Source organism: Camelus ferus, chromosome 5 (assembly GCF_009834535.1).
Source record: "Camelus ferus isolate YT-003-E chromosome 5, BCGSAC_Cfer_1.0, whole genome shotgun sequence".
Lineage (NCBI taxonomy): Eukaryota > Metazoa > Chordata > Mammalia > Artiodactyla > Camelidae > Camelus > Camelus ferus.
This window is the reverse complement of record NC_045700.1, coordinates 17,105,741-17,131,152: the sequence shown is the minus strand read 5'-3', so window position 1 is coordinate 17,131,152 and position 25,412 is coordinate 17,105,741. Positions and strand designations below refer to the sequence as shown.

The window sequence follows — 25,412 nt, the reverse complement described above, 5'->3', positions numbered from 1 at the left end:
AATTATTATGTATTGTTGGAGGGAATGTAAATTAGTTCAACTACTTTGCGAGATTGTTTAGCAGTATCTAATAAAGCTAAAACATACTTATACCACATGGCCCCAAAACTCTACTCTTAGGAATGTATCCAAAAGAAAATGACCGTCTGTTCACCAAAAGACACTTATAAGAATGTTCATTTATTTATAATAGCTCAAACTGTAAATAACTCAAATTCCTTCAACAGATGAACGGATAAGCAATGTAAGAACTGAATGGCATATTCATATACCAGAATACTACACAGTAATAAAACGTGCACAAATATTGATTCATGCCAACAGAAGAAGAAAGTAAAGAAACAATCCCCTTTAAAATAGCACCCAAAGTAATAAAATACCTAGGAATAAATCTAACCAAGGAGGTGAAAGAATTATACACAGAAAACTATAAACCACTGATGAAGGAAATTAAAGAAAACTTTAAAAAATGGAAAGATAGCCCATGCTCTTGGATTGGAAGAATCAATATTGTTAAAATGGTCACACTGCCCAAGGCAATCTATAGATTTAATGCAATCCCTATCAAATTACCCAGGACATATTTCACAGAACTAGAACAAATCATAGTAAAATTTATATGGAACCATCAAAGACCTAGAATTGCCAAAGCATTACTGAAGAGAAAGAAAGAGGCTCGAGGAATAACTCTTCCAGACTTCAGACAATACTGCAGAGCTACAGTCATCAAGACAGCATGGTATTGGTACAAAAACAGACATACAGACCAATGGAACAGAATAGAGAGCCCAGAAATGAACCCACAAACTTTTGGTCAACTCATCTTCGACAAAGGAGGCAAGAATATACAATAGAATAAAGACAGTCTCTTCAGCAAATGGTGTTGGGAAAACTGGACAGTAGCATGTAAAACAATGAAGCTAGAACAGTTCCTTACACCATACACAAAAATCAACTCAAAATGGATCAAAGACTTAAACATAATACAAGATACAATAAACCTCCTAAAAGAAAATATAGGCAAAACATTATCTGACATACATCTCAAAAATTTTCTCCTAGAAGAAATAAAAGCAAGAATAAACAAATGGGACCTAATGAAACTTACAAGCTTCTGCACAGCAAAGGAAACCATAAATATAACAAAAAGACAACGTACGGAATGGGAAAAAATTTTTGCAAATGAAACTGACAAAGGCTTGATCTCCAGAATATATAAGCAGCTCATACGACTCAATAAGAAAAAAATAAACAACCCAATCCAAAAATGGGCAGAAGACCTAAACAAGCAATTCTCCATGGAAGACATACAAATGATCAAAAAGCACATGAAAAAATGTTCAATATCACTAATTATCAGAGAAATGCAAATCAAAACTACAATGAGGTATCACCTCACACCAGTCAGAATGGCCATCACTCAAAAATCCACAAATGACAAATAATGGAGAGGCTGTGGAGAAAGGGGAACCCTCCTACACTGCTGGTGGGAATGCAGTTTGGTGCAGCCACTGTGGAAAACAGTATGGAGATTCCTCAAAAGACTAGGAATAGACTTACCATATGACCCAGGAATCCCGCTCCTGGGCTTATATCCAGAAGGAACCCTACTTCAGAATGACACCTGCACCCCAATGTTCATAGCAGCATTATTTACAATAGCCAAGACATGGAAACAGCCTAAATGTCCATCAACAGATGACTGGATAAAGAAGATATGGTACATTTATACAATGGAATACTACTCAGCCATAAAAACTGACAACATAATGCCATTTGCAGCAACATGATGCTCCTGGAGAATGTCATTCTAAGTGAAGTAAGCCAGAAAGAGAAAGAAAAATCCCATTATGAGATCACTCATATGTGGAATCTAAAACAAAAACAAAAACAATAACAAAACAAAAACAAAAACACAAAGCATAAATACAAAACAGAAATAGACTCATAGACATAGAATACAAACTTGTGGTTGCCAATGGGGCAGAGGGTGGGAAGGGATAGATGGGATTTCAAAATTGTAGAATAGATAAACAAGATTATACTGTATGGCACAAGGAAATATATACAAGATCTTATGATAGCTCACAGAGGAAAAAAATATGACAATGAATATATATATATATGTTCATGTATAACTGAAAAATTGTGCTCTACACTGGAATTTGACACAACATTGTAAAATGACTATAAATCAATAAAAATGTTTAAAAAGATACTGATTCATGCAATGACATGGATGAATCTCACAAATGGTAGTTAAATAAAAAAGTACAGCACAAGAGTGCACAATTCCATCTACATACAAAAGAGTAAGCAAAGTGTGATTCCACTTATGAGATATAAAAACTTAGAAAAAGAGTTACCTGGAGGGGAATACTAGGCTATGATATCCAATACATCTGGCTATTCAAATTAAAGTAAATTAAATAAATGATTCAGTTCCTCAATAGCATGAGCCACATTTCATACACTCAATAGCTACCTAAAGACAACCGCAATAGTACTGGAGAGCAGAGATACACGTCCATCTTCACAGAAAGTTCTACTGATCATTGCTGTTCCAGGATAATAGTAATTTTCTATATCTTGATTTGGGTGGTAGGTACGTGGGTTTTTAAATATGAAAAAACTCACCAAGCTGTACATTTAAGATTTGTGCACTTTAACAAGTTTATACTATATAGCACAGGGAAATACATTCAAGATCTTGTAGTAGCTCATGGTGAAAAAGAACATGAAAACGAATATATGTATATTCACGTATGACGGAAAAAATGTGCTGTATACCAGAAATTGACACAACATTGTAAACTGACTGCAACCCAATTTTTAAAAAATAAAAAAAATTGTGCACTTTAGTTATTAATTTATAACTCAACAGGTAAGTAAATGTTTTTTACATAACTAGGAGAAAACATATACAATGTACATAACAGAGGATTTATAGCTAAAATATGAAGGACTCATAAATCAGTAAGGACAGCAAACTAAAAGAAAAATGGAACATAATTTATAGGAAAGGATGGCCATAAACATATTAAAAGATGTTTACATTCATCAAAAATCAGGGAAATACAATCTAGAACACTGAGATACTACTTTTGCCCATCATACTGGCAAAAATTTTTATGACTGGTAATGTCAATTTCTTATTAAAAACTAAATAAAATAAGAATATAAGTACCATGAGTTTAAAAACCTTACTATATAGCAAGGTCTAGGACAGTAGTTGGTATATATTATGCACTCAATACATACTTATTGAAGGAAGAAAGTGAGAAAGCAGAGTTGGGGAGGGAGTAGTATTCCCTTACTCCTATATTCATCAATGACAGGGTGTAAAACAGGTGCAACCCTTTTCAAGAGGAATTTTATACCTTATATATCTGTTTATCTAGAAATTCTGTTTCCCATTTCTTCCTGAGAGAAACACTCATATATGAGCCCATAACATATGAAAAACTACAAGAATTGGTACTGTAGCACTGGAATAGCAAATAACATATATTGTGCATTGAGAGGGGAATAGTTAAATAAGCTGTAGCTCTTCCATGCCATGGAATATTACAGAGCAATTAAAAAGAGATGAAACAGATCTACATGTAATTACATGAAAAGATCTCCAAGAATATTAGGTTAAAAAGCTATAACCTGAAAACAAATGTATGTATGTATGTATATGCATGACTGGGACATTGTACTGTACACCAGAGACTGACACGTTGTAACTGTACTTTAATTTTTTCAAATTTAAAAAATAAAAAAAAATAAATAAAAAGAATTGGTTGCACATATTTTTTAAAAATTGACAAAACTGAATCATATGCACACATGTAGGTACATCACTGCATAGAAATCAGTATAAGAAATTATAACTCAAACCAATAACAGTGGTTACTTCTAGGGATGAGAGTTGGAATTAGTGGATGGGGCTTTCAGTTTTTCTAAACTGAGTTTTTCACAATAAAATGTAATCATACGTTCCTTATGCAAAAAAAAAACAACAAAAACTATAGCTATTCCTTAGGTTTTGAGTTGTTGCTCTTCTACCACTTCCTAATGGTATAAAATAGATTCAAACTGCATTATTTGAACAGGTAAAAACTAATTATGTAATGAAAGGATTTTTACTTTTGTTCTCTCTACCAATATTTTTGGATTTTGTTTTTTTTAAACACCTGAGTACTCACTGCTCAGTTTAAGAACTAATAGGTCACCTTGCACATGATGAGCTACTATCAACTCAAGCCTGAAAGTATTTCTGAATTTCTAAAAGCCCCAATAGTTTGTTTAGATTTCAAATCTACAGATCTTTGAATACAGACTGTTTAAAGAACTGCCCCTACCCAAAGCAATCACCTCCTACTAGGATAAGCTATATACAAACAAACCAACCAACCTTAAAGAGCCAGTCCTGTCCTACCTGGGTCACTGGAATGTAGAGAGGTTCTCCATTATGTAGCAGTGTAAGTTTCCCATGTTGATAGAGTCGTCCTTCTGGCTTTAAATTTGCCACCTCCTTAGGTCCTCCTTTCTTGCCACTCTCTTGTACCATTTCCTTTAAATTCTTCAGTATCACTTAGGCATTCAAAAAATTCTTCTTCGCTGTCACTCCAAGAATCCCATGATTTTCCCACCTCTCCCTTTTCCTTTTCCGTATCTTTTAGACTGTCTGGCCCTAGCTGGTCTCCAGCTTTTCCAGCATCCCCTGAATATGTATTAATCACATTATCTGAAGGACTTGTCTTTCTTCCCTCATCGCGTGCCTTCTTTCTTTCAATACAACAATTTAACATCTTAAGAAAACAGAAATAACATTTTTATTTGAATTAGTTACAATAAAATAAAAATCTATCCACTGCTTGAGTATTTAATTTTCATTCTCCACCCCCTCCCTGGACCCTGTTGTGAATGATAGTTACTAAAAGTAATCTACAGGAGCACAATGAGAACTACCTATAATCCATTGTTACATTTAACATTAGAATAATCCCCGATTGAACCAGGACCACATTTATATACTATCACTGGGAAATCTTTACCTGTAGTTTCTGATGCAGTAAACAGCATCTTAGATCTGGGGGTCCACTTGCTAATCTATCAAAGTAGTGGGAAAAGAAACTTAATAAAATTGCTTCAGATATGCATATTGTATACTACATGTATTTTAGCCACATGGATAAGAAATCAAAACTAGATTTCTACAGGTAAGGTAACTGAGATGGAGCAAATAAAATTAATAAATGAAAATTTATTTTATCCTCCTAGTCTATAATTTGCCAACAACAAATATAATATATATTTCAAAGTGTAACAGCCAACTAGTGATAGCTCTTAAGCTAAAAGAAAATTAAAAATCTTTTCAAGAGCCTCTAAATCCACCACCCTAGGAATCAGCTAGCAAGCACTATTTCACACTATGCAAAACAGATTATACTCACTACATATTCAGTTCTCAATCACTATTGTGGATTCTCAACATAAAAACCATCTATCTCTATCTCTCTTTCGGTAAAGGGACCCTGGACAGCCTCTAGTCTAAATCACTTGAGTTTCCAGTAAGAAGCCAAGAGAGAATTCAGCTAAGCACAGACTGGCAGTGACCTAAGAGTAAACATTTTTGGTTCAATCACCATTTTATATTATTCATATCATGATTCTCCTCCCTCACTTTTGGTAGCCTGGGTAGATGAGCAGTAACCTATACAGTATCAACGTACATGCTAATTAAACACTTTAAGTGAAATGTCAATATAAATTATACCAAAAAAGTACAGGTCATGTATATCTGCATTTATGAACTCTAAAGATGTTTTCCCTCCAAATATAAAAATATAGGTTCACTACAGAAGATTTAGAAAATTTACAAATACATAAAGAACAACATAAAAATGTAACTTCATACCCAAGAGACCTACTGTTACCATTTGAATGTATTTCTTTCCAATTATTTTTCTATACACATTTCTATATATATTCTATGTATTTTTCAATATTCTCTATCAACATAATTGAAAGCACTCTTCGTACGTGACACTATATTCTACTTTACTACAAATATTATGACCATTTTCTATGTTATTCGAGATTCTTGGGGAAAAAATCTTTCCATTGTAGAGATACAACATAATTTATTTAACCATTCTTTAATGTTTGATTCTTAGGTTGTTTAACCTTTTTTTCCCTTATTATAAATTTGCTGCGGTGAACACCTCTGAACATAAATCATGTCCTAAGTTTCTTACCACTTTCTTAGAACAGATTTCCCAAAAGAGAAGAATTAATGGATTAAAAGTCAATTTTGCTAACAAAAATTCTATCTATTGAAATTATTACCCTGGAATTAGAAAGTTGTTTTCCCATCTGAAACGCATTTCAAGAACAAATTCCTGCCAGAGATGTGCCACTCCTTTTAGTCCTCCATGGTAGAAATTGATCATACAAAGACACAAAGCCAATTTGTATGTTAAACTATCAGATGGTGCCGATTTGAACTGATTGTAGAGATTCTAAATTTAACAAAACAGAAACAAAGCAAAACTTGTCAACAACATATTTACATGTATAGTCAAAACTGTATGGGTAGAGACTTCAATATTAAAATTAATCTATCCTACCAAACTAGCTTTTATCAAAGGCCTATTATATTATTGCCTAAATTGTTCTTAGGCAGTTTCAGTTTTTCAAGATTTCTACAGGGATGAAAAAGTGAGGCTATAGTTTAGTGAGAGTAAAGTTAGAGCTTTCAATTCCTTCTGTGGAATCTTTAAGATATATTCCAATTTTCATGTGTTGTTATAAAAATCTTTTAATTACAAATAAGTACACTCTTGTTGTCAAAACCAAAAACATAGAATAAGAGCTGTACAAACTGAAAATGTAAAGCCTCTGCTTTTCCTTCTCACTTCAAGAAATCACTTCCCAACAATAACTACTGTTAACAATTTGATACATCTCTACACCTGTCATTTACGCTCTCATTTCTCAATTTATCAAAGACTTGAAAAAGGAAAACATGAAAATTTTACTTCATTTTACACATGTTACTGCACTGAAGAATTTTCCACTCTGTCCAGTTTTGAGATAGAGAAGAATCTGTTGCAAACATAAATTTGATGATTTATGAAAAGTCTAAAATGAAGGAAATCTTATCATTTTTTTTTATTGTTTCCAGAAAAGTTCTTCACCCAAAATATGTATGTATGCCAGTGTTCTACAGAAGGTCACTGTCTAAACGGAGGGCATGATCTCCACTCAAGTTTTTCTAAGGTGGTTTTTAAAATAAAAAGATTCTATTTCACAACAGTACAGAGAAAGCTTTACAGTGAGTACTAGAAAATACTCATGTTTTCTTCATCCAAGTCTTTGATAAATTGAGAAATGAAAGTTTAAATGACAGGTGTAGAGATATATCATACTGTTTACAGTAGTCACTGTTGTTAAGTACATTTCATGACTGTTGTTAGAAATAAAGCAAAATCCCTAGAAATTCAATGCGCTTAAAACATTTTAGTATTAATTCACTTACATATTCTTCACTCTCTGATGGTGGATTATTATTGTCTGTTGAAGACGCCCCATCTAATGATTTCTCAGAAGCAGCATCGGGGAATAAGAACTTACAGGGAAGAAATAAAATAATCACATTTTCAACTGTATTTCCTATTTTGTTGATTTTTGTAACTCATACAAACATCATTTGACTTTTAATGACTTTGCCTTTAAAACAAGGGGAATGTTCTTACTGTACTGGCCAGTTGGGTCTACACTATCTCAAATGTTTTTTATTTTTCTTCAAAAATACAGAGTTTCAGTCACTAGCCAATTTTAAAATCAGATTTTCCTTAAATGTAAACACTTGGTTCTGTGAAATAAACAGAATGCAAAACCATAATCTGTTCACTATGATTTCAGGCTCATTTAAGGTCATTAATTTTTTTTAAGTGTTATTATTAAAAAGACAAAAACTATAAAAGAAAAATTTTAAATACTCATATCCAAGAGCTGTAGAGACAGATCATCCACTGGTTTTCATATATGAAATGCTTAAAGTATGACATTAAAGACCCATAATTTTATGAGAAAGTGGGAAGCAGTCGACACCTATAATGACCAATACATCTTTTCCACATGGTTTCTGTTAACGTGTGTGAAGGTGTATGTGAGGATATGGAGGGAGGGCAGGGGGCGGTGGTATGAGGGTGTATAGAATGGTTAAAAAAAAAATACTGCAGTGCATATGACAACTGAGCTATATAATTGGAACAAAATTTCTAAGGACACATTTTTAAGAAGAGGCTTCCTCTACAGAAATCTATTTTCAATTCTTTTATCACTATTCTCCCCAAGTGTTTTGTGTTAGTGCTGATTTGTAATTCCTTTGCCACATATTACAGAACATGCTGAACAGATTTTTTTAATGAGAGGAACTACCAAGTGCCAACCCCCACTACTAGGCACATTTACAAACAGCATCCTATTCTCATACCACTGTGTGAGCTATGTATCACTGCCCACGTCTTACAAATATATGAATTAAAATGTGCCTACAAGTCTTATTCAGATAAACAGCAAGAATAAGATTAACATCAAGTTTTTAAGACCTTATATTCTTTTCATTGCACTACTCTTGAAGGTTTTTCCTGGAATGTCTTAACGCACAAATTGCCAGAATTATGATTATAACTACAATCATAGTAAGAATAGCTATCATTTAGCTAAGGCCTATTATATGCCACTGAATAGAATAGACTTTATCCTCACAAAAATCTCACAGGGTTTTGTAAGACTCACTTAGATGAGGAAACCGAAGTTAAATGGCCTGTTGAAAGTCACACAGCAAGTGAGGATTAAACCCTGGTGTGTCGGGCTCCTAGGCAGGGCCCACTGCACCATGCTATACCTACGAGACACCTTAGCCCCTCTAGTACTTGCTACGAAGCTTTCTCTGGACTGCTGTAAATGTAAGTTTTCAAAAATACCGTTCTGTTCATGTCGACCTTCTGCTTAAACAGGCATTGAACTTTAAGATAAAGTCCAGTGTTTCAGCATGGCAGGTTACCTCCTACTCTCCAGCCTCATCCCTAGCCACTCTCTGGGAAGTACCCTACGATATTCTAAAATGCTCAGTCAACATGCTTTCTCATGCCTCTGCTACTCCTCTGCTTCTAAAGCCTTCTTCCCTTTATGGTTCAGCTCAAGTGTCCCTCTTTATGAAGCCTCCCCTGATTCCCACTGAGCAGAGACAGATGCATTCTCTTCTGTGTTCTCACAGTTCCTCTGCCAGAATTCTCACATGAACCATGGTATTCTAACTACTGTTTACCTTCCTTCTTCACTCTAGACGGAACTCTGAATGTGGAGACTTTGTTTTACTTATTTTATATTCCCAATCCAGTGCCTGCCACCTAGGTGGGGTTAAATCTATAATGAGCAAATGAGTGTCACATGTAGACATAAAATATTACATTCAGTTACCAAGAGAATAGTATTGAGGACATCATTATTCAGTGGTGATTCTTCTACACCTCTGTGTTTTCTTATTTTCTTCTTCGCAGTGTGTACCATATTTGAAACTGATAATTTGTGAATTGGAACCGGTGCAGGCTCTGTCAACTTTGACAAAGCATGAGTTATATCAGCAATTTCTATAAAAAGAATAGAAATGAACACATATCACCAACCTCAGGAAGTTAAAGTGATGAGTAAACTGATGACTATACAGAATAGTTTAGTCACTCTTTTCACTCATTTTACATGGTCTCAAAATTATAAAATTTTAATACACATGTCCAGCTTTATATGGATGCATGACTGACAAAGGTATAAAATCCTTTCTGTCCAGGGGACTTCAAAAATAAACCTCTAAAACCCTGCTTTTCAAAGTATCTTACATTTTGATGGAAAGAACTTATTAATCACACTTAATGTTTTAAGCTCAGGGTATAGCCTAGAGAAAACGGTAGCTGTCTGGGTCAACAAAACTTGCTTCCTGAACATACTTCAAATGAGAAAATAGATGAAAAGTTGCCGGAAAATGTGCCAAAGAAAGAATTAAACATCTGAAAATAACTTTAAAAAAAAAAGAAAAAAGGTAGGTTACCTCTCCCTTCTTCCTCAAATGTGGATCGTCCAAGAATCTCATCAGTTGACTCCTTTCGACGGCAAATTTTAAAAAATTCAGTGACAAAATCACCTAAATAGAAAAAAGGTTACTCATTTTTTAAACATAACTGAAAAAAATCAGTCCTATAAATGAATGTACACATCTTTTCACAAAAGCTATTAACTAAGATATGGTAGAAAAAGAACCATTCAGTTTTTCAACCCAAGACAGATATTAATCCTATTTCAAAGGTAGCCTTGCTCTTACTTTCTATGTCCCAGGATATTAGAACAGGTTTTCCTTAGAATTCCTTACAGAATGAAAGGAAAAGTAACTGAACCTAATAATATTAAGCACTTACTATTTGCTTGAATAAGACAAACAGTACCTATTCTCATTAAGGTGTATAATATTAAGAATATCACTATATATATGTAGTAGTCTTTTTTTCCTAGCTGCCACTCTACTAGAATTCTGAATCCATTAGAAAATAAAAATTAAAAAGAAATTCTAAAAAGAAAAAAAAATTTTAAGATACGTTTTTACAGGACTAAAAAATCATACAGGATGACGTTACTTCAGCTTCAGTTGCATGTTAATGGTATACTTTGTTGTCATTATTATAAAACAGGGGGAAAGGTTTGATATCTTTTAAAGAGTTCCTATGAGATATGTTTGCACAAAGAAATTAAAGCTTAACGAGAACCATCAGTATTAAAATTATTAGACAATACATTAATTATACCTAAGTTTTAGAATTCACCAACTAGTTCTGAATAAACTCAGAACATTTTCTGGAGTTCTTCAGAAAAGTAGAAAAATCCTATAATCTAGTCATATAAGCACATAAAGCTAAAGAGGTAGGGTGAGATCATGGGACCATAACTTAAAATGAGAATACTTTTAATTCTAAGGTCCTCTGTAATTATCACAGAAGTCAGTGCCTGAGGAAATAATTTAGTGAGTAAATTTAATTATTGAGTAAATCAATGATTAAACAAGAGACACTATTGAGTACTTACTATAGATAGGTACTGTGTTAAATGTAGTAACACATACACACATGTACATAATCTTATTTGATCCTCTCACTATGAAGTATGTACTATTGTTACATTTATTTTACTGACACTTGAAGAGATTATGAAACTTGCTCAAACTGATGGATCTAGGATTTGAAACAAAGTCCAAGAATTTTAGAGTTGGATGGACTCAACCCTCTATTATCTCCCTATACCCTAAGACAAATTCACTGATGACAGGAATTTTATTTTACATACATCTTTGTATATTTAATGAGCCAAAGAAAATAATGTTTTAGAGAAATGTATCGATACTGTCATCAATAAATATTTTAGTAACTCTAATCAGTTGAATGGTAATTCAACCGATTTAAGAGATTCTTGAAATAAATGCAGCATGAAAGAACACAGAAATGGGGAAAATACTTTCATGTGTACTAATTACAAGAGAGAAAAAGATGGAAAGAGGAGATAGGTTCAGAAGATTTCAAGAACAAGACATTATCTATGAAATGGGAAGGGAAAGATAATTCTACACATGGGACATAATAATATGATCTGAATAGCAATGGATATTTTTCTAAGTATTTCTATTTATGTTATTTCACTTAATTCTTCAGATATCCCTAGGAGGTATACCAAACTATTTACACTCTTTTCCTCTATCAGAAAATAGATTTGCAGATGAAGTTCGGCTCTACAGAAGCGCTCTAATAAGATCATCAAATTCAGTGTTCTTTCCATCATATACTACAGGTCCAGAGGGATAGCAAAAGACAAAAAGGGTTCCACTAACTAACATGGAAGATGCAGAGTATGACACAGAAGGAAAAACAAAGGACTGACAAAAGCATTAGGAGAATCAAACTCAGATCATGGGAAAATATAAGAGAATTTTGAGGTGTAAGATTGGTTAAAACTAAAAGACAAAAAAGAAAGTCTGCTAGTACTCTTCAAGAGTAACTAGAATGATTTTTTTTTAAATAATGGCATTAACCAGGGAAGTCACAATGTAAAAAAAATTAAAAATATTTTTTAGAAAGGTGAAATGAAGTGTAAAGAATGCATTCAGCATTCCTGATCTGGATAGACAGATTTGTGGTATTTCAGGAAAGGAATATGAGTATCTTACCTAGCAAACACTGAGGATTATCAGCTTTTCGCACTCTAACAGACCAATGGGGAGCCTGAATAGGGTCCAAATCACTAAAATGCAAAACAATAAACACAAGATCCTAATTATAGCAAACTGAAAGACTCATAAATTTATCAAAATGCAATCTAATAAAAACATGATATACAAGGATAAGCAATCCATTTTGCTTCCCTTAAACTTATTATTCAGATGCATAAGGTCATTTGGAGAAGCTTAAAAAAAATAAAATCTTAAGAAATCAAAGTTCTCAAAAAAGCACAAAAGGGAAAACCAAAATCAAAACAAAGTAATCAAAAAACAAAAATGATTCTAAACAGGCAATGTACACTGATAATCTAATGAGAGAAATACATTTTAGGAATAAAAACAAAATGAGAAATAAGCATGAATGAGTAATAATCTTTTTTATTATGCTATTTATTAATTTAAAAAACTACAAAAATTTACACAAGATCAAAAGTGCCCTATTTTCTCAATTAGATTATGGTGCAGTTAATGGAATACTATGCAGCAATTTAAAAATTGACAAGATAGAGCTACACTTATTAAATAAATGAATAAAGAAAATTAATACATAAATTTAAACTTTAAAAAGATACACTCCCAAAATGTCAACTGGTTATTTTTTAAATAACAAAATTGTAGGTAGTCTTTACTTTCTTCTTTATACCTATTTAAATTATCTGATTAAGAAAGCTTATGTTACTTTTACCATCAGAAAATCTAACACATTCATTTTAATTATGAAAAAGTCTTCACTCATTGTTGTGCAACAGCTTAAGAAGCTACTAAAATTATGTTCCTCTTTCTTCACATTCTTCCTAGATAGTGCTCACTGTAATTTTTAACTTTTCCTGTGCAATTTTCCATTACATAGGAGTATATGACATGGACTTTTTGTTACTTATGACATTTAATGATCAAATATTATTCCCACATATTTTAATGACCATCATCTCTTCAAAGCCTTTCAAATGCTTCTTACTAGCTAAGAAAAGTTCCAACAGAATTATGCACTGAATTCCAAACTGCTTAGACACAAACTTGCTAAAACCAAGTAAGATTCAGATTGCTCATTATCCCTGAACTAAGGATCATATCCTCAGAGTCTGAAGCTTAAAACACATCTCTAATACCTATCAATCAATCTAAAAAGTGATCTTTAAAAATAGAAAGAAAAAAAAAACCAACCTTATCAAAAACTGATACAATGGAAAACAAAAATTGCTAACCACTTAGTTAACTTATTTTACTGAAATTTGTGAATCTCAATGTACTACTCTTCATTTTGGTCTCTTTCTCTCTCTGCTTTGTTTTGTTTTGTTTTTTTCCTTTTTCAAATAGAGATACCGGGAATTGAACTAAGTACCTTTTGCATGCTCAGCATGTGCTCTACTAACTGAGCTCTACCCCCTAACCCCTCAATGTACTACTCTTAACATACTTACGAATAAACATCATTATCCACAATGATACCTTCAGTCAGGTGAGGCCATGTAGTTGCTAAATGGAGCTCACTAAAATAAATAAAACATAAAATATATCCATAAGCTTTACTGTATATATACCCTCTGAGTCAACAAATCTACTTCTAGAATTGTATCCTACATGAATAACCAGAGATGTACATATAAATAAGTTAAAAGTGGTCATTATTCATAATACAGTAAAACTGTAAACACCTGGTTTAGCAATTAGCAGCACATTCATATAATGTCAATGTCTGCAAGAAAAAACCATGCTATATATAATAGCCAAAAATTACAAGTAAACCAAATGTCTATCAGCTGATGAAAGGATAAATAAAATGTGGAACTATTCCATAAAATGGAATATTATACAGCCATAAAAAGCAATGATGTACTGATTCATGCTACAATATGGATGAATCTCTAAAATATGCTAAGTGAAAGAAGCCAGACACACAAGGTCACATATGATATAACCTAGTCTATATGAAATGTCCAGAGTAGGCAAATCCATAAAGGCAAAAAGTAGATTAGTTTTTGTCTACAGCTAGAGGGCCTGGGGAGAGCAGGAGGTAAGGGGTTTCTTTTGGGGTAATGAAAGTGTTCTAGAATTAGATACTGATGATGGTTGCATAACTCTATACACACTAAAAACAATGAATTGTATAATGTAAAATTGTGAGTTTTGTGATACGTAAATTATATCTCAATTTTGAAAATATTATGTTAAAGATGAGGGGTTGGCACACTTTTTCTACAAAGGACCAGAGAGTAAGTATTTTAGGCTTTTTATGGGCCATGTAGTTTTCTTTCATATCCTTGTTTTTTTGTGTGTTTTTTTTTTAACTTTTAAACATGTAAAAACCATTTTTAGCTCATTAGCTATAGAAAAACAGGCTACTGGCCAGATTTGGTCTACAGATCATAGTTTTCTGACCTCTCACTATAGACAAACATTAAATTTCAGAAAGACTTCATGTAAAATTATAAAATAAAAAAGCCATAAAAATGTACAGGATTGCATATATTTATAAAATATACAAAAATATTGTGCAAGAAGAGTTAACATAGCAGGCCCAAAGAAAGGATTACTTGTAAGGTTGGCCCCTGGCTTGGCATCTGGGAACTTGAATTTTGGGAGGTTCCTACCATTTCCTGGTAAGAGTAGCTCACTGTGCCCAAATTACCTGTGCAAACAATATGGTTTATGCAAACATCTGGTCTTCTTCCAGTACATGCTAGGCAGAGGGTACCTACGTGACCAGTTTCTGATTAAAACCCCCCCGTACTGTGTCTCTAATTAGGGTCCCTGGTAGACAGCCCTTCATACATGTTGTCACAGGTCACTGCTGGGAGAATTTAATGTGTCCTCTGTGACTACACTGGGAGAGGAAGCATGTCCTTGGTTTGTTCTGGACCTCACCGTATGTGCCTTTTCCCTTTGCTGATTTTGGCATTATATCCTTTTGCTGTAATAGATCGTAGCCATGAGCACAATGATATGCTGAGTTCTGTGAGTCTTCCTAGCATATCAACCTTGGGGTGATGTTGGGGAGCCTTGTTGCATATATATATATGCATATGTACATAAATACACCTAATTCAAGTATATGAGAAATGGCTGGAAACACATACCTAGCTGTTGTCAGCAATCACCTATAAGTAGGGGGGATTATGAATTTAGTGATTTTTTTTTCCTGTCTAGATTCTGAATCCACTTCTTATGTTTGGAGAGTACAGAAGCCAAAAAGGCCAATTACTTCACTTCTCTGATCTTTGGTGGTGCTCTACTAACTGGCAACTCCAGTCTGAGACTGCATCTTTAAGTACAGTTTAGAATTCACTGTGGGAGCAGGGCCAGCACTCCACAACAATGCACTGTAACCTTGGTTGTGAACCAGACAACGAGGCACCCTTGGCTCAAGCCTATTTTCTAAGCCAGGTTCTACAATGGTCCCAATTAAACCTTTGAGTTTGAGTTACCAAATACCTTCCCAATTAATCAATTTTTCACTTGAATTGGTCAGAGTTGACCACTACAGTTCACAACTAAACAATCTTCATACTTAACGTGATTTTTGCCCCTTTTCACATGTTTTCTAAATGTTCTCCACTGAGTGTGAATTTATTATTCATAATAAAACTAATTTTTAAGGTAAAAAAAGCACAAACAGTATGAATATCAGAGTACATGAATGATTAGAGGTTTAAAACTATATGCTCCTGAATAATTTTATGCATCCACCTCAGATTCAGTTCCTACACTTTTATGACTATGTCTTCTCTACTCCCCCTAACTGCAGAAAAGTTTCTTTGACAAGGAAAAAAGACGCTGAAAAAAGCCTCTTCATTTCCTCTTCCACTACCAAACATGCCTTTTCAAAAGCATAGGGCCCATAACATACGTTAATCACTGTTTGATTTAAACAGTCTACCATATGCACCATATTACTCCTAACTTATCTTTGTGTTCTTCTCAACCACTTGTTCCTTTGTTGAATTCTCATCATGATACAAATTAGGAAGAAATACTTATAACTAAAACCTTCAAATTTCTACCAAGTCAATTTATTTCTCTCCCAAAATTTTCTCTGAGTAAAATCTAAATAAATGAACCCGTTGGACAGCCACAAATGTATCTGTAATCCACCCTGTACCATTTCCCCCTTGTTCACCACATTCCCACCATGATGGCTACCTTCTATTTCCTTTAGTCAACTTGCCAAGCTCTTTCCTGAATCAAGGCACTTTGCACAGGATCCTCCTTCCACCTAGGATGGTCATTTCCTCACTCTTTGCCTGCCTGAGTCCTCCCCTAATTGAGACTCAGAATAAATATCACTTCCTTTAAGAACACTTTACTGATGGCATAACAATCTAAACTAGCTTCTCATATTACTGTCATTACATACTCTATACTATACTCTTCCTTCAAATTATCCTACATTTAATTAGACTGTAAATGCCAAGAAGGCAGACACTGTCTATTTCACTTACTTTCGTATCTTCCTTATTTAGAACAGTGCCTGGCACATATAATAAGAATCAATTTAAAAAGATACACTTTATATTCTCTCTTAAGTGACCTTAAGTTAAAAGTATTATTTCTACCTCTATGTGACAATATTAAAATATATGTATATACGGGAGTATTTTTTAAACAACCAAATAGTTTAACAAATGAGATAGTTTCTGTATCAGCACTGTTTATTAGTTTCCAAATATTCTGCCATCAGTGACTAAATTTTCCAACCCCTACATTCTCTTGTGAAACATCTACTTTTAATGTTCATCAATTCTTTCAGAAAAGCAAGTGGGTAATCTATGAGGTCACCTTTGTGTCATTTACTGAAGTCTTAATTTGTGTATTTTGAAAAGGGGCCAGGAAAAATGCAAACAGTTGTTAATTCTGGGTCATGGCCACATGAAAGTTTGTTGTATATGATACTGCCTGTGCTTTTCAATATTTAAAATGTTTCCCTCAAAGAAGACCAAGAATCACTTCAACAAGGAATAATCAATAAATGGTATTATATGCATTTTATATACTACTTTAAACCCTCTTTTACTTAAGTTACAGAGAAAAAAATTAAAAGGTGAACAGATTGTTAGATGTAGGTCTTTGTTTTCAGTACCATATTCATTCCAGGAGGCTGCATTATTACAAAGTACAGTAAAATCAGTATCAATAATAATCTTAAAAGTAAAGTCCCATAATTCAAATGTTACATTGAAATTCTCACCTAATAGGATCTTCACAGGCACCAAATGGTAACTTGCCAAACTCCAGGCCTCCAACTTCTCCTCCTACAAGGGCATCTATATCTAAACAAACAAAAAACTTTCCATCAGTTATCCAAAAATGGTGAAATAACAATTTAATCTAGTTAGATTAGCCCTTTGAGAGAATATAGACTTAAAAGTGTCAGCATTAAGACACATATAGCAAGTATGAACAAGCTGTCAGATATTAAAGACTTCCCTCAAGAACGTTATATAGCAGGGGGAGAGATATAGCTCAAGAGGTAGAGTGTTGCACAAGGTCCTGGGTTCAATCCCTGGCACCTTCTCTAAAATTAAATAAAATAAATAAATTACTCCCCCAAAAAGTAAATTTAAAAAAAAAAGTTACAGTAAAAAGCACAATTCCTATTTGTACAGTGCTGCATTCAAGCCATGCATTCTATTCTAATTTTTTTTGAACATATATTTATTTTGTATTAATGGAGGTACTGGAGATTGAACCCAGGACTTCAGGCATGCTAAGGATGTGCTCTACCACTAAGCTATTCCCACCCCTAGGCCATGCATTCTAAATTTTATCCTTCTGAAACAGTCCTTAAATAGTACCCAAGAGAACATTATTCCCATACATCTTTTTTCATTTTCTAAGAATATGATTAATATTATCTGAAAGAAAGATGATCTATTAAAAAACTTTCTCATCAACCTACATTCATCAGTTTTGCTGTCAATTTCTGAGTAGACCAAATTAGTCATCATTAATAAAACTTTGTTTCAGCCGACAGTACATGGAAATATTTAAAGTTCAGGAGAGAATTTCTTTTCCATTATGAATAGTATCTGAGATTAGAGGAGAATTTAGAGGTTAAATCACCCTCCTCAGTTCCACCCGTCTTGAAGAAGTAATAAACACTTCTAAGAGACACTGAAAAGATTTATTTCTCTTTGAAATAATACAGATGGTTGTTTTTAATTATTCAAACTACACTGGGAATTTCTAAAATTAAAATCTACTGTTGAGTTATGAACACTCCACGATTTGCTAAAACCATGTTTAACAATTATCTATACCCTAACTAAATTATTAAAATTAGTCATTAAATATGGCTCAATTACTTGATTCAGTAAATTTTCTCAAGTCAATTCATTCCATTTTTCCAACTAAAGAATGCTCACAATAAAGATCATAATGACTAGCTTTATTATAAGATGTGAATTAAGAGCTTCAAGATTTATAATAAGCACATTCCATAAATCAGTAAGTTGAAAATTATTACTATTAACTGTACAAAACTTTTAGTTGAATTAAAAGTTGAAAAGCAACACTGTCGAATGAAAGGATGATGGGTCCTGGAGTTTAACCAATATTTAAATGCGAACTTTATCATTTGGTGACCATGTGACCTTGGGCCAGTTATTTTTGATCTCTAAGAATGATAGTAATACTTATCTCACAGGTAAACAAGAATTACATGAAATAGTATATTAAAGGCCAACCACAGTGTCTGGCCCATGTTACATGCTCAGTCCTTTCCCTTTATAAGAGAAAATATTAAAAAGTTAAATGGCCTTCAGTCCACTGAGGAAGAAGGTTAATATTCTGATCCCTATTAAAAAAAAACTGGCAACAGAACACTAACAAAGGCCTTACTGGCAATCAGAATTATGTTAAGATTCTGGCTCTTGGACTTCTTAGATCATCAACAGACCATACCATCTTGGGAAATCTTTAAAATTGACTAATAATAGAGTGGCCTTTGAAAAAAGGAAAAAGAGGGTAGGAATTAAAACTTCAAAATTAGAAGCCAGCTATAAATTGTCTAGTGGTATTGTTGTCTGGGAACTAGAAATACCAAAACAAACATTTGAGTCTTCTAATATAAATCTCAGCTTAGCTTTTATTTCCCTCTGCTGTAGTTTAGATGCAGTTCTTTTATTACATTATTCAGTGGTATATAAAATAACACAGTAGTGGTATATATAATCACCAAAAGCTATATGTACTACATTAATTTTAGTATCATCCCAGGGCTACCAATTTATTACTTTCACTTTTATAAACAAATCAACCATTTGGAACAAAAATAAATAGTAAAGAATATTACTTTACTCTATTTCTCTTTGAGGGAGGCAGAATAAAAAATGTATTCAGGCTAATAAAATCCTGGTAACTATTTATAAATTTGTATTAAATTTTTTATTAGCTATACTTAATATAATTACACTTATATGTGACAGAAACACCTAGGAACCAAAATCTCACTTAATTAGGCTCACCAGGCTGAGCTTTTCTAGAACTTAGATAACGTCTGTTCATATCTGTGTCCCTGGCAGAGACTGGCCTATTATAGGCTAATAATTAATGATTGTTAAATGAATCAGTGTATCAATGGTTAAGTAGGTAAAGTGATTTTAATGACATTTTTTATTAAATGCAAGTTAAAGTAAAATATTCTACAGCTCTTCCCGTAAGTATATGTATATATACCCTTTTTTTACTTAGCCCTCTTCTTCAAACTCTACTCTCTATAAGGTTCTGTGTATGTCTATCCTCAGCCTACGAGAGTTACTTCTCTTATTATATTCTGAAAGCAGGCATTTTAACCATTCATTACATAATAATTTACAGCACATGATGTTCCACTGCAGGGGGATGCTTTATAAATAATATTAGCTTTCAAAGACAGATTGTCAAATATATAGTAATGCTGTCTCTAGAGCACCCTACAGAGCTTTTTTAAGAGAAAAAAGTGGTAACGACAATGAAATGAGCAAATTACATTTTAAATGAGTTACAAATATTTCAAGTTTAAAATGCTTGAAACACACTGTTAAATAATTTAATTTCCAAATATATTTTCTCCATTTATTCAACTTGTTAAATATAGCTCTAAATTATCTCACCTGGAGGTTGCTGAGGCCAAAAATACTGCTGCCAATCTTGAAGTACATAGGTAAACCGTATAGCAATACTGACTGGAGGCAAAGGAGTCAAAGGACATCCCTAGGAAATGAATGCAAAGATAATGCCATGTAAATGTTAAGCACCCTTGCTCTACGTAAATACCACAACCCAATTTCAAACTACTGGAATGGATAAATGGCTACCTTTATGAAATACGGATTTTCAGATTATAGTGTTAGATATGGTACACATATTCTAGCCATGAAAAACATATGATATTCCAGCCATTAAAAGGAAAACTAAGTTGCTGAAGTTATTAAAGCCAAAGGTCCAGAATTTAGGAAATCATTTTCATGGGAGAAATTCTCACAGCCTAAAAGTTCAAGAGATGAATCAATGCCAGAGAGCAAATTACACTGAAACAAAATTTTAAACTGTTACCTGGCAAAGAGATATTAAGTTCTATTACACAAAATGCTCTTTCAAAATATCTTAAACAATTTTAATTATACAAACATAATTTCTTACTATTCTTTTCAGCAATGGTGAATGTGAAAAACATGCGATTCATTTTTTAAATACGGTAAAACTATTATATAAAGTATAAGACTAGGTTTGGGAAGATGACATCTTTTCTTTTAAATAAAAATAAACTCAAATTAAAGCCAGTCTTGACTATTTAACCAGAATTTTAGACTAAGACAAATGGCCCCTCATGCAAAATGGTTTATATTAAATGAATCAGAAAATTTAGATCTTTACCTTCATTAAATATTATAAAAATTAATATCATCCAAACATCTCACGATCTCAGCTTCCCTTAATAGTTAACCTACATTAACATGGAACAGGACTTAAATGTGTGTAGTAATCATCTAGGGAGCTTGTGAAAATGAAGATTCAACAGTATTCTGCATAACTAACCAGTTTCCAAGTGTTGCTAATACTGCTGCTCAGGAGGACTAACACAGACACCTAGCTCAGCAGCAGCATCTATAAATGTCATTAGTAACTTTAAATACAAACTCAGTCTAAAGTCACAATATAAGGTAGCTGCCCCCAAAAAAGGTAATTCAGTTTTGGGCTGCTGTGTCCTAGACAAGCAAGGTAAGATTCCACCTGACGAGGAATAATTACTTTTTACTGAGGTCTAGATATCAAATGAGCATTCACCCGTAATAGGGTATAAAACAGTCTAGAAACTGTAACAAGGTCACTTTGACATATAACCTCTGCTAAAGTCACAAAGCAGTGGAAACAACATAGAAAGAGATAACCAAAAAGAAACAGCCAGGACCAAACATGACATAAATATCTTTGTGGGCCCTAGGAAAGTACAGAAAATCTGAAGTGTTAAGTGTGGGGGTCAAGGCACATACTTAACTGCATGTGCAGAAGTGACAGCCCAGGATTACAGACCACACTAAATGGAACCAAAAGTACTCAGCCCAGAGTGAGGGTACCGCAAGACTCTCTGCTTAAGGCAGACACTGGGGCAGGGCACTCCTGCTGGGTACAGTGGCTTTGTTGCAAGGTATGGGGCTAGGGAGAGTTATTGTGTGATGGAGAAAAAACCTATTCTCATGACCCGAGTAAGCAATCCAATGATTCCAAGACTCAATATGCAATACCTTAGTATCACCATTTTAAGAGAGACTCCAAACGCCATTTTAAGACTGGCTTCTGAAATAGTCTGCAGGTAGGGAGCAACCATAAAAATACAAAACCACTAGAAATGATGGGAAAGCTAAAAACTATAAATACAGGCTTCATTCAAAATAAGCCTGCAAACAAAATTTCCCTAAAACATGAAGAAATTTGTCTAAAAAAGACAAATATCCAAATCAACAATCAGAATATAAAAACAAGAAATATAAAGAACCTGTGATAGAATGAAGAATGATGTCTTAACTAAAAAAGCAAAGAATAGGGTATGAGAGACTTTTCAAATATTTAGAGGATTATGGCAGATTTAAACTTAATTTTATGTGATTCCGAAGGGTAACCACCCGCCGCTGCCCACTTGGCCAAGGAATCCATTTCTAACACTTACATCCATATGAAAATGAAATAAATTGTCAGAGAAGGGTGAGTGCCTTGGAATACTTCCAGTAGATGTTAAACAGTAATTTTTATAAAGATAACTTTATAAAGACAGTACAGGAGAGTCACATATTGGGTAGCTTTAACTATGTAAACCCCTAAAATACCCAAACCAGGTCTCAATTACTGTAAGTTCAAATCATACCAAATCAACTTTGAGAGATGTTTCATATGTGGACAAGGGAGGTCTATGAAAGTTCTGAGAGATAATGTAAGAAACTGATTAGGAACTTTTTTTTTTTTTAAGTACAATTAGCAAACAGTCATAATGTAAGTCAGACTCCACAGATCAAGGTGGTCCCTAGTTTCAGTAAAGAGGAGTTGAGTTACACAGAAGAGGGACATAAAAGATTCAGGAAAACACTGTTCACTAAAAATTTTTAAGAAGAGGAATGAAGTATTAATATTTGCATCTGACTAGAACTCGATCTAAGATAATTAAATATAACTGAAGATTTCTGATGAGAGAGCAAAGGAAAACTAATGAGGTAGAAATAACACAAACTGGCCTTTCTCAAAAATTTCTAAGTAACACATGTAGAATTAAGCAGTACTTAAAGCATTTCAAAGCCCAGAAAAGTTTTGGAAAAAAAATTACACAGACATGGGACTTTCTAAAATATATGCTTCTATGATTTTTTTTTAATGAAGATAATCACAAGAAACAGGTAACAGTATTTATTTTGAGGAGAGGAACTAAGGATAAAAAGATTTTAACTTTACTTAAATATCTCATATAAAAGTATATGCATACTTTTTTTTATTATTGTCAAACCGATTTATCTGGGTGGTGATAATCCTACCACTATGCTATTTAGAGCCTTGATTTATGAAATTAAGTTCTTTATGAAATTAAGTTCTAATCTTAAATATCTTTCTACAAATAATGTATTAAAAAATTTTCAGCATTTTTCCTCACATTCTTTCCCATTTTCAAAATTTGAAAAACCTTCAGAAAAGTTGATAAATCAGTATAATGAATACCCATATGATTTTCACCAAGTTCACCAATTACTAACATTTTGATACATATACACATATATATCATATTTATATAAACAATTTTTGACTGAACTTTTTGAAAGTAAGTTGTAGGCATCATGCCATTCACCCCTAAATACTTCAACATGTAATTCCTATGAACAAGGACGTTATCCTGTGCAGCCATAACACAATTATCACACTCAGGAAGTTTAACATTGGTACTAATTTCTAATATATAGTCCATATTAAAGTTGCCCCAACTGTCTCAATTGCGTTCTTTATGGCTATTTTATTTTGATCAAGGATCATGCATTGCATTTAGCCGCTATGTCACTTTAGCCTCCTTTAAGCTAAATAGCTCCCAGCCTTTGTTTTGCCTATCATGATACAGACATTTTTAAAGGGTCTAAGCCAGCTACTTTGTACAATATGCTCATTTTGGAAATATGTGATTGTTTCCTCATGTTTTGATTTATGTTAAAACATTTCCAGCAGGAATGCAACACAGATGATGATATAGCCTATTAAATGTATCATACTAGGAAATATCTAATATCAGTTTGTTAACCAAGTTTGATCACTTTTAGTGAAATGGGTGCCAACTTAACCACTTAAGGGGACTATTTCTCTAAGTGGAGAATCCCCTCCACCACTTTCTAATCTGTTCTCTTTTCTAGAGGTATTCACAAATAGCTCCTCAATCTAGACCCTAATTTTCCCCCAGAGTAACACAGGCAAGTCCTCCTTATCTCTATGAATTATTTTTAGAGAACACCAAGGATTTATTGAGAACATCCAATTTAGCCTTGCTGCTCTCAGTCATAGAATATAAACCAGGTTAATTTTAAACATCAAATTAAAAGGAGACTTGAAGGAAGGAAAAAAAAACAACAACAATTCAGAACCCAGAGTTTACATCTCAGTTCCTCATAGTCAGAGCCCCAAACAAGCAGCTACCTGAAGCCCTCTCATGTGGAGAAGTTGGCAATATTACTATTAGAGGAAAATATACTATTAGAGTATAAAGAGTTAACATAGTAGATAAATGTTAACCAACTGAACAAACAAAATTAGTTTCGGCATTAATACACAAAAAACTAATTGGATACTTTGTTTCTTTAAACATACACAGTAATTTATGTAGTCAATAACATCTTTCTTCTAATTACATTATCAATATTAGAGAAAAATATTTCTATATAATCAAGAAAATTACCAAGTTACTACTTTAATCTGGATTCCAGAGAAGACTGAAAATATCAATGCCAACTCACAATCTTTGATTTGAAGATATCCAGCAAACCTGATAAATGAGTGTACTGATTTGGAACTTTTCGAAGATGAACCATTTCAAAATCAGTTCGGACACCAGGACCCTGACATTCACCAACATACATTCTTCGCCATTTGTGATGAATCTGCACAAAGAGTGGCACCTGGCTATAGGAATAATTAAGCACGAATAGATTGTAAGTTCATTAAACACTGAGTAACTCCTAAATCTCAAATTTTTCCACTATTACATTACTTTAACTCCAAATATTTTTAAATATTAATAATAAATATTAAGTAAACAAGGAACACTCCACAGACTTCTATTTGTGAAAATGACACTCTTAGTTCCCTTACTCCTTACACTAATCAAATGAACTTATTCTCTATTGGCACTTTGTAGTTCAAAAATTATTTTAAAATGGCTAAGTCATAAAAAAGCAAAATGAAAATTTTCTTGAATAAAAGTGATCCTACCATGTCAGGCTTTCCAAGGTCATAACAAAATTTGATTCACAGGTATTAAACAATATAAATTGAACTCACATTAGTGGTGAATTATTTTTTACCTCATCATTTATATAGTTGATATAAAAGATACAGTTGATTATCCTTATTCAAAGATTTCCATATCCACAAATTAGCCTAC

General features: G+C 33.2%; 1 protein-coding gene across 1 annotated transcript in view; it reads right to left on the bottom strand.

Moving 5' to 3' along the window:
- The window catches only part of RAB3GAP1 (RAB3 GTPase activating protein catalytic subunit 1), a 94,887-nt gene that overhangs the window by 23,590 nt on the left and 45,885 nt on the right, over nt 1-25,412 (bottom strand). Inside the window, 12 exon segments of the mRNA XM_006186775.3 lie at nt 4,427-4,552; nt 4,554-4,799; nt 5,046-5,100; nt 6,340-6,512; nt 7,532-7,621; nt 9,481-9,650; nt 10,106-10,198; nt 12,263-12,336; nt 13,735-13,803; nt 17,499-17,580; nt 20,404-20,503; nt 24,766-24,931. Of these exon segments, the coding sequence (XP_006186837.1) occupies nt 4,427-4,552; nt 4,554-4,799; nt 5,046-5,100; nt 6,340-6,512; nt 7,532-7,621; nt 9,481-9,650; nt 10,106-10,198; nt 12,263-12,336; nt 13,735-13,803; nt 17,499-17,580; nt 20,404-20,503; nt 24,766-24,931 (1,444 nt within the window).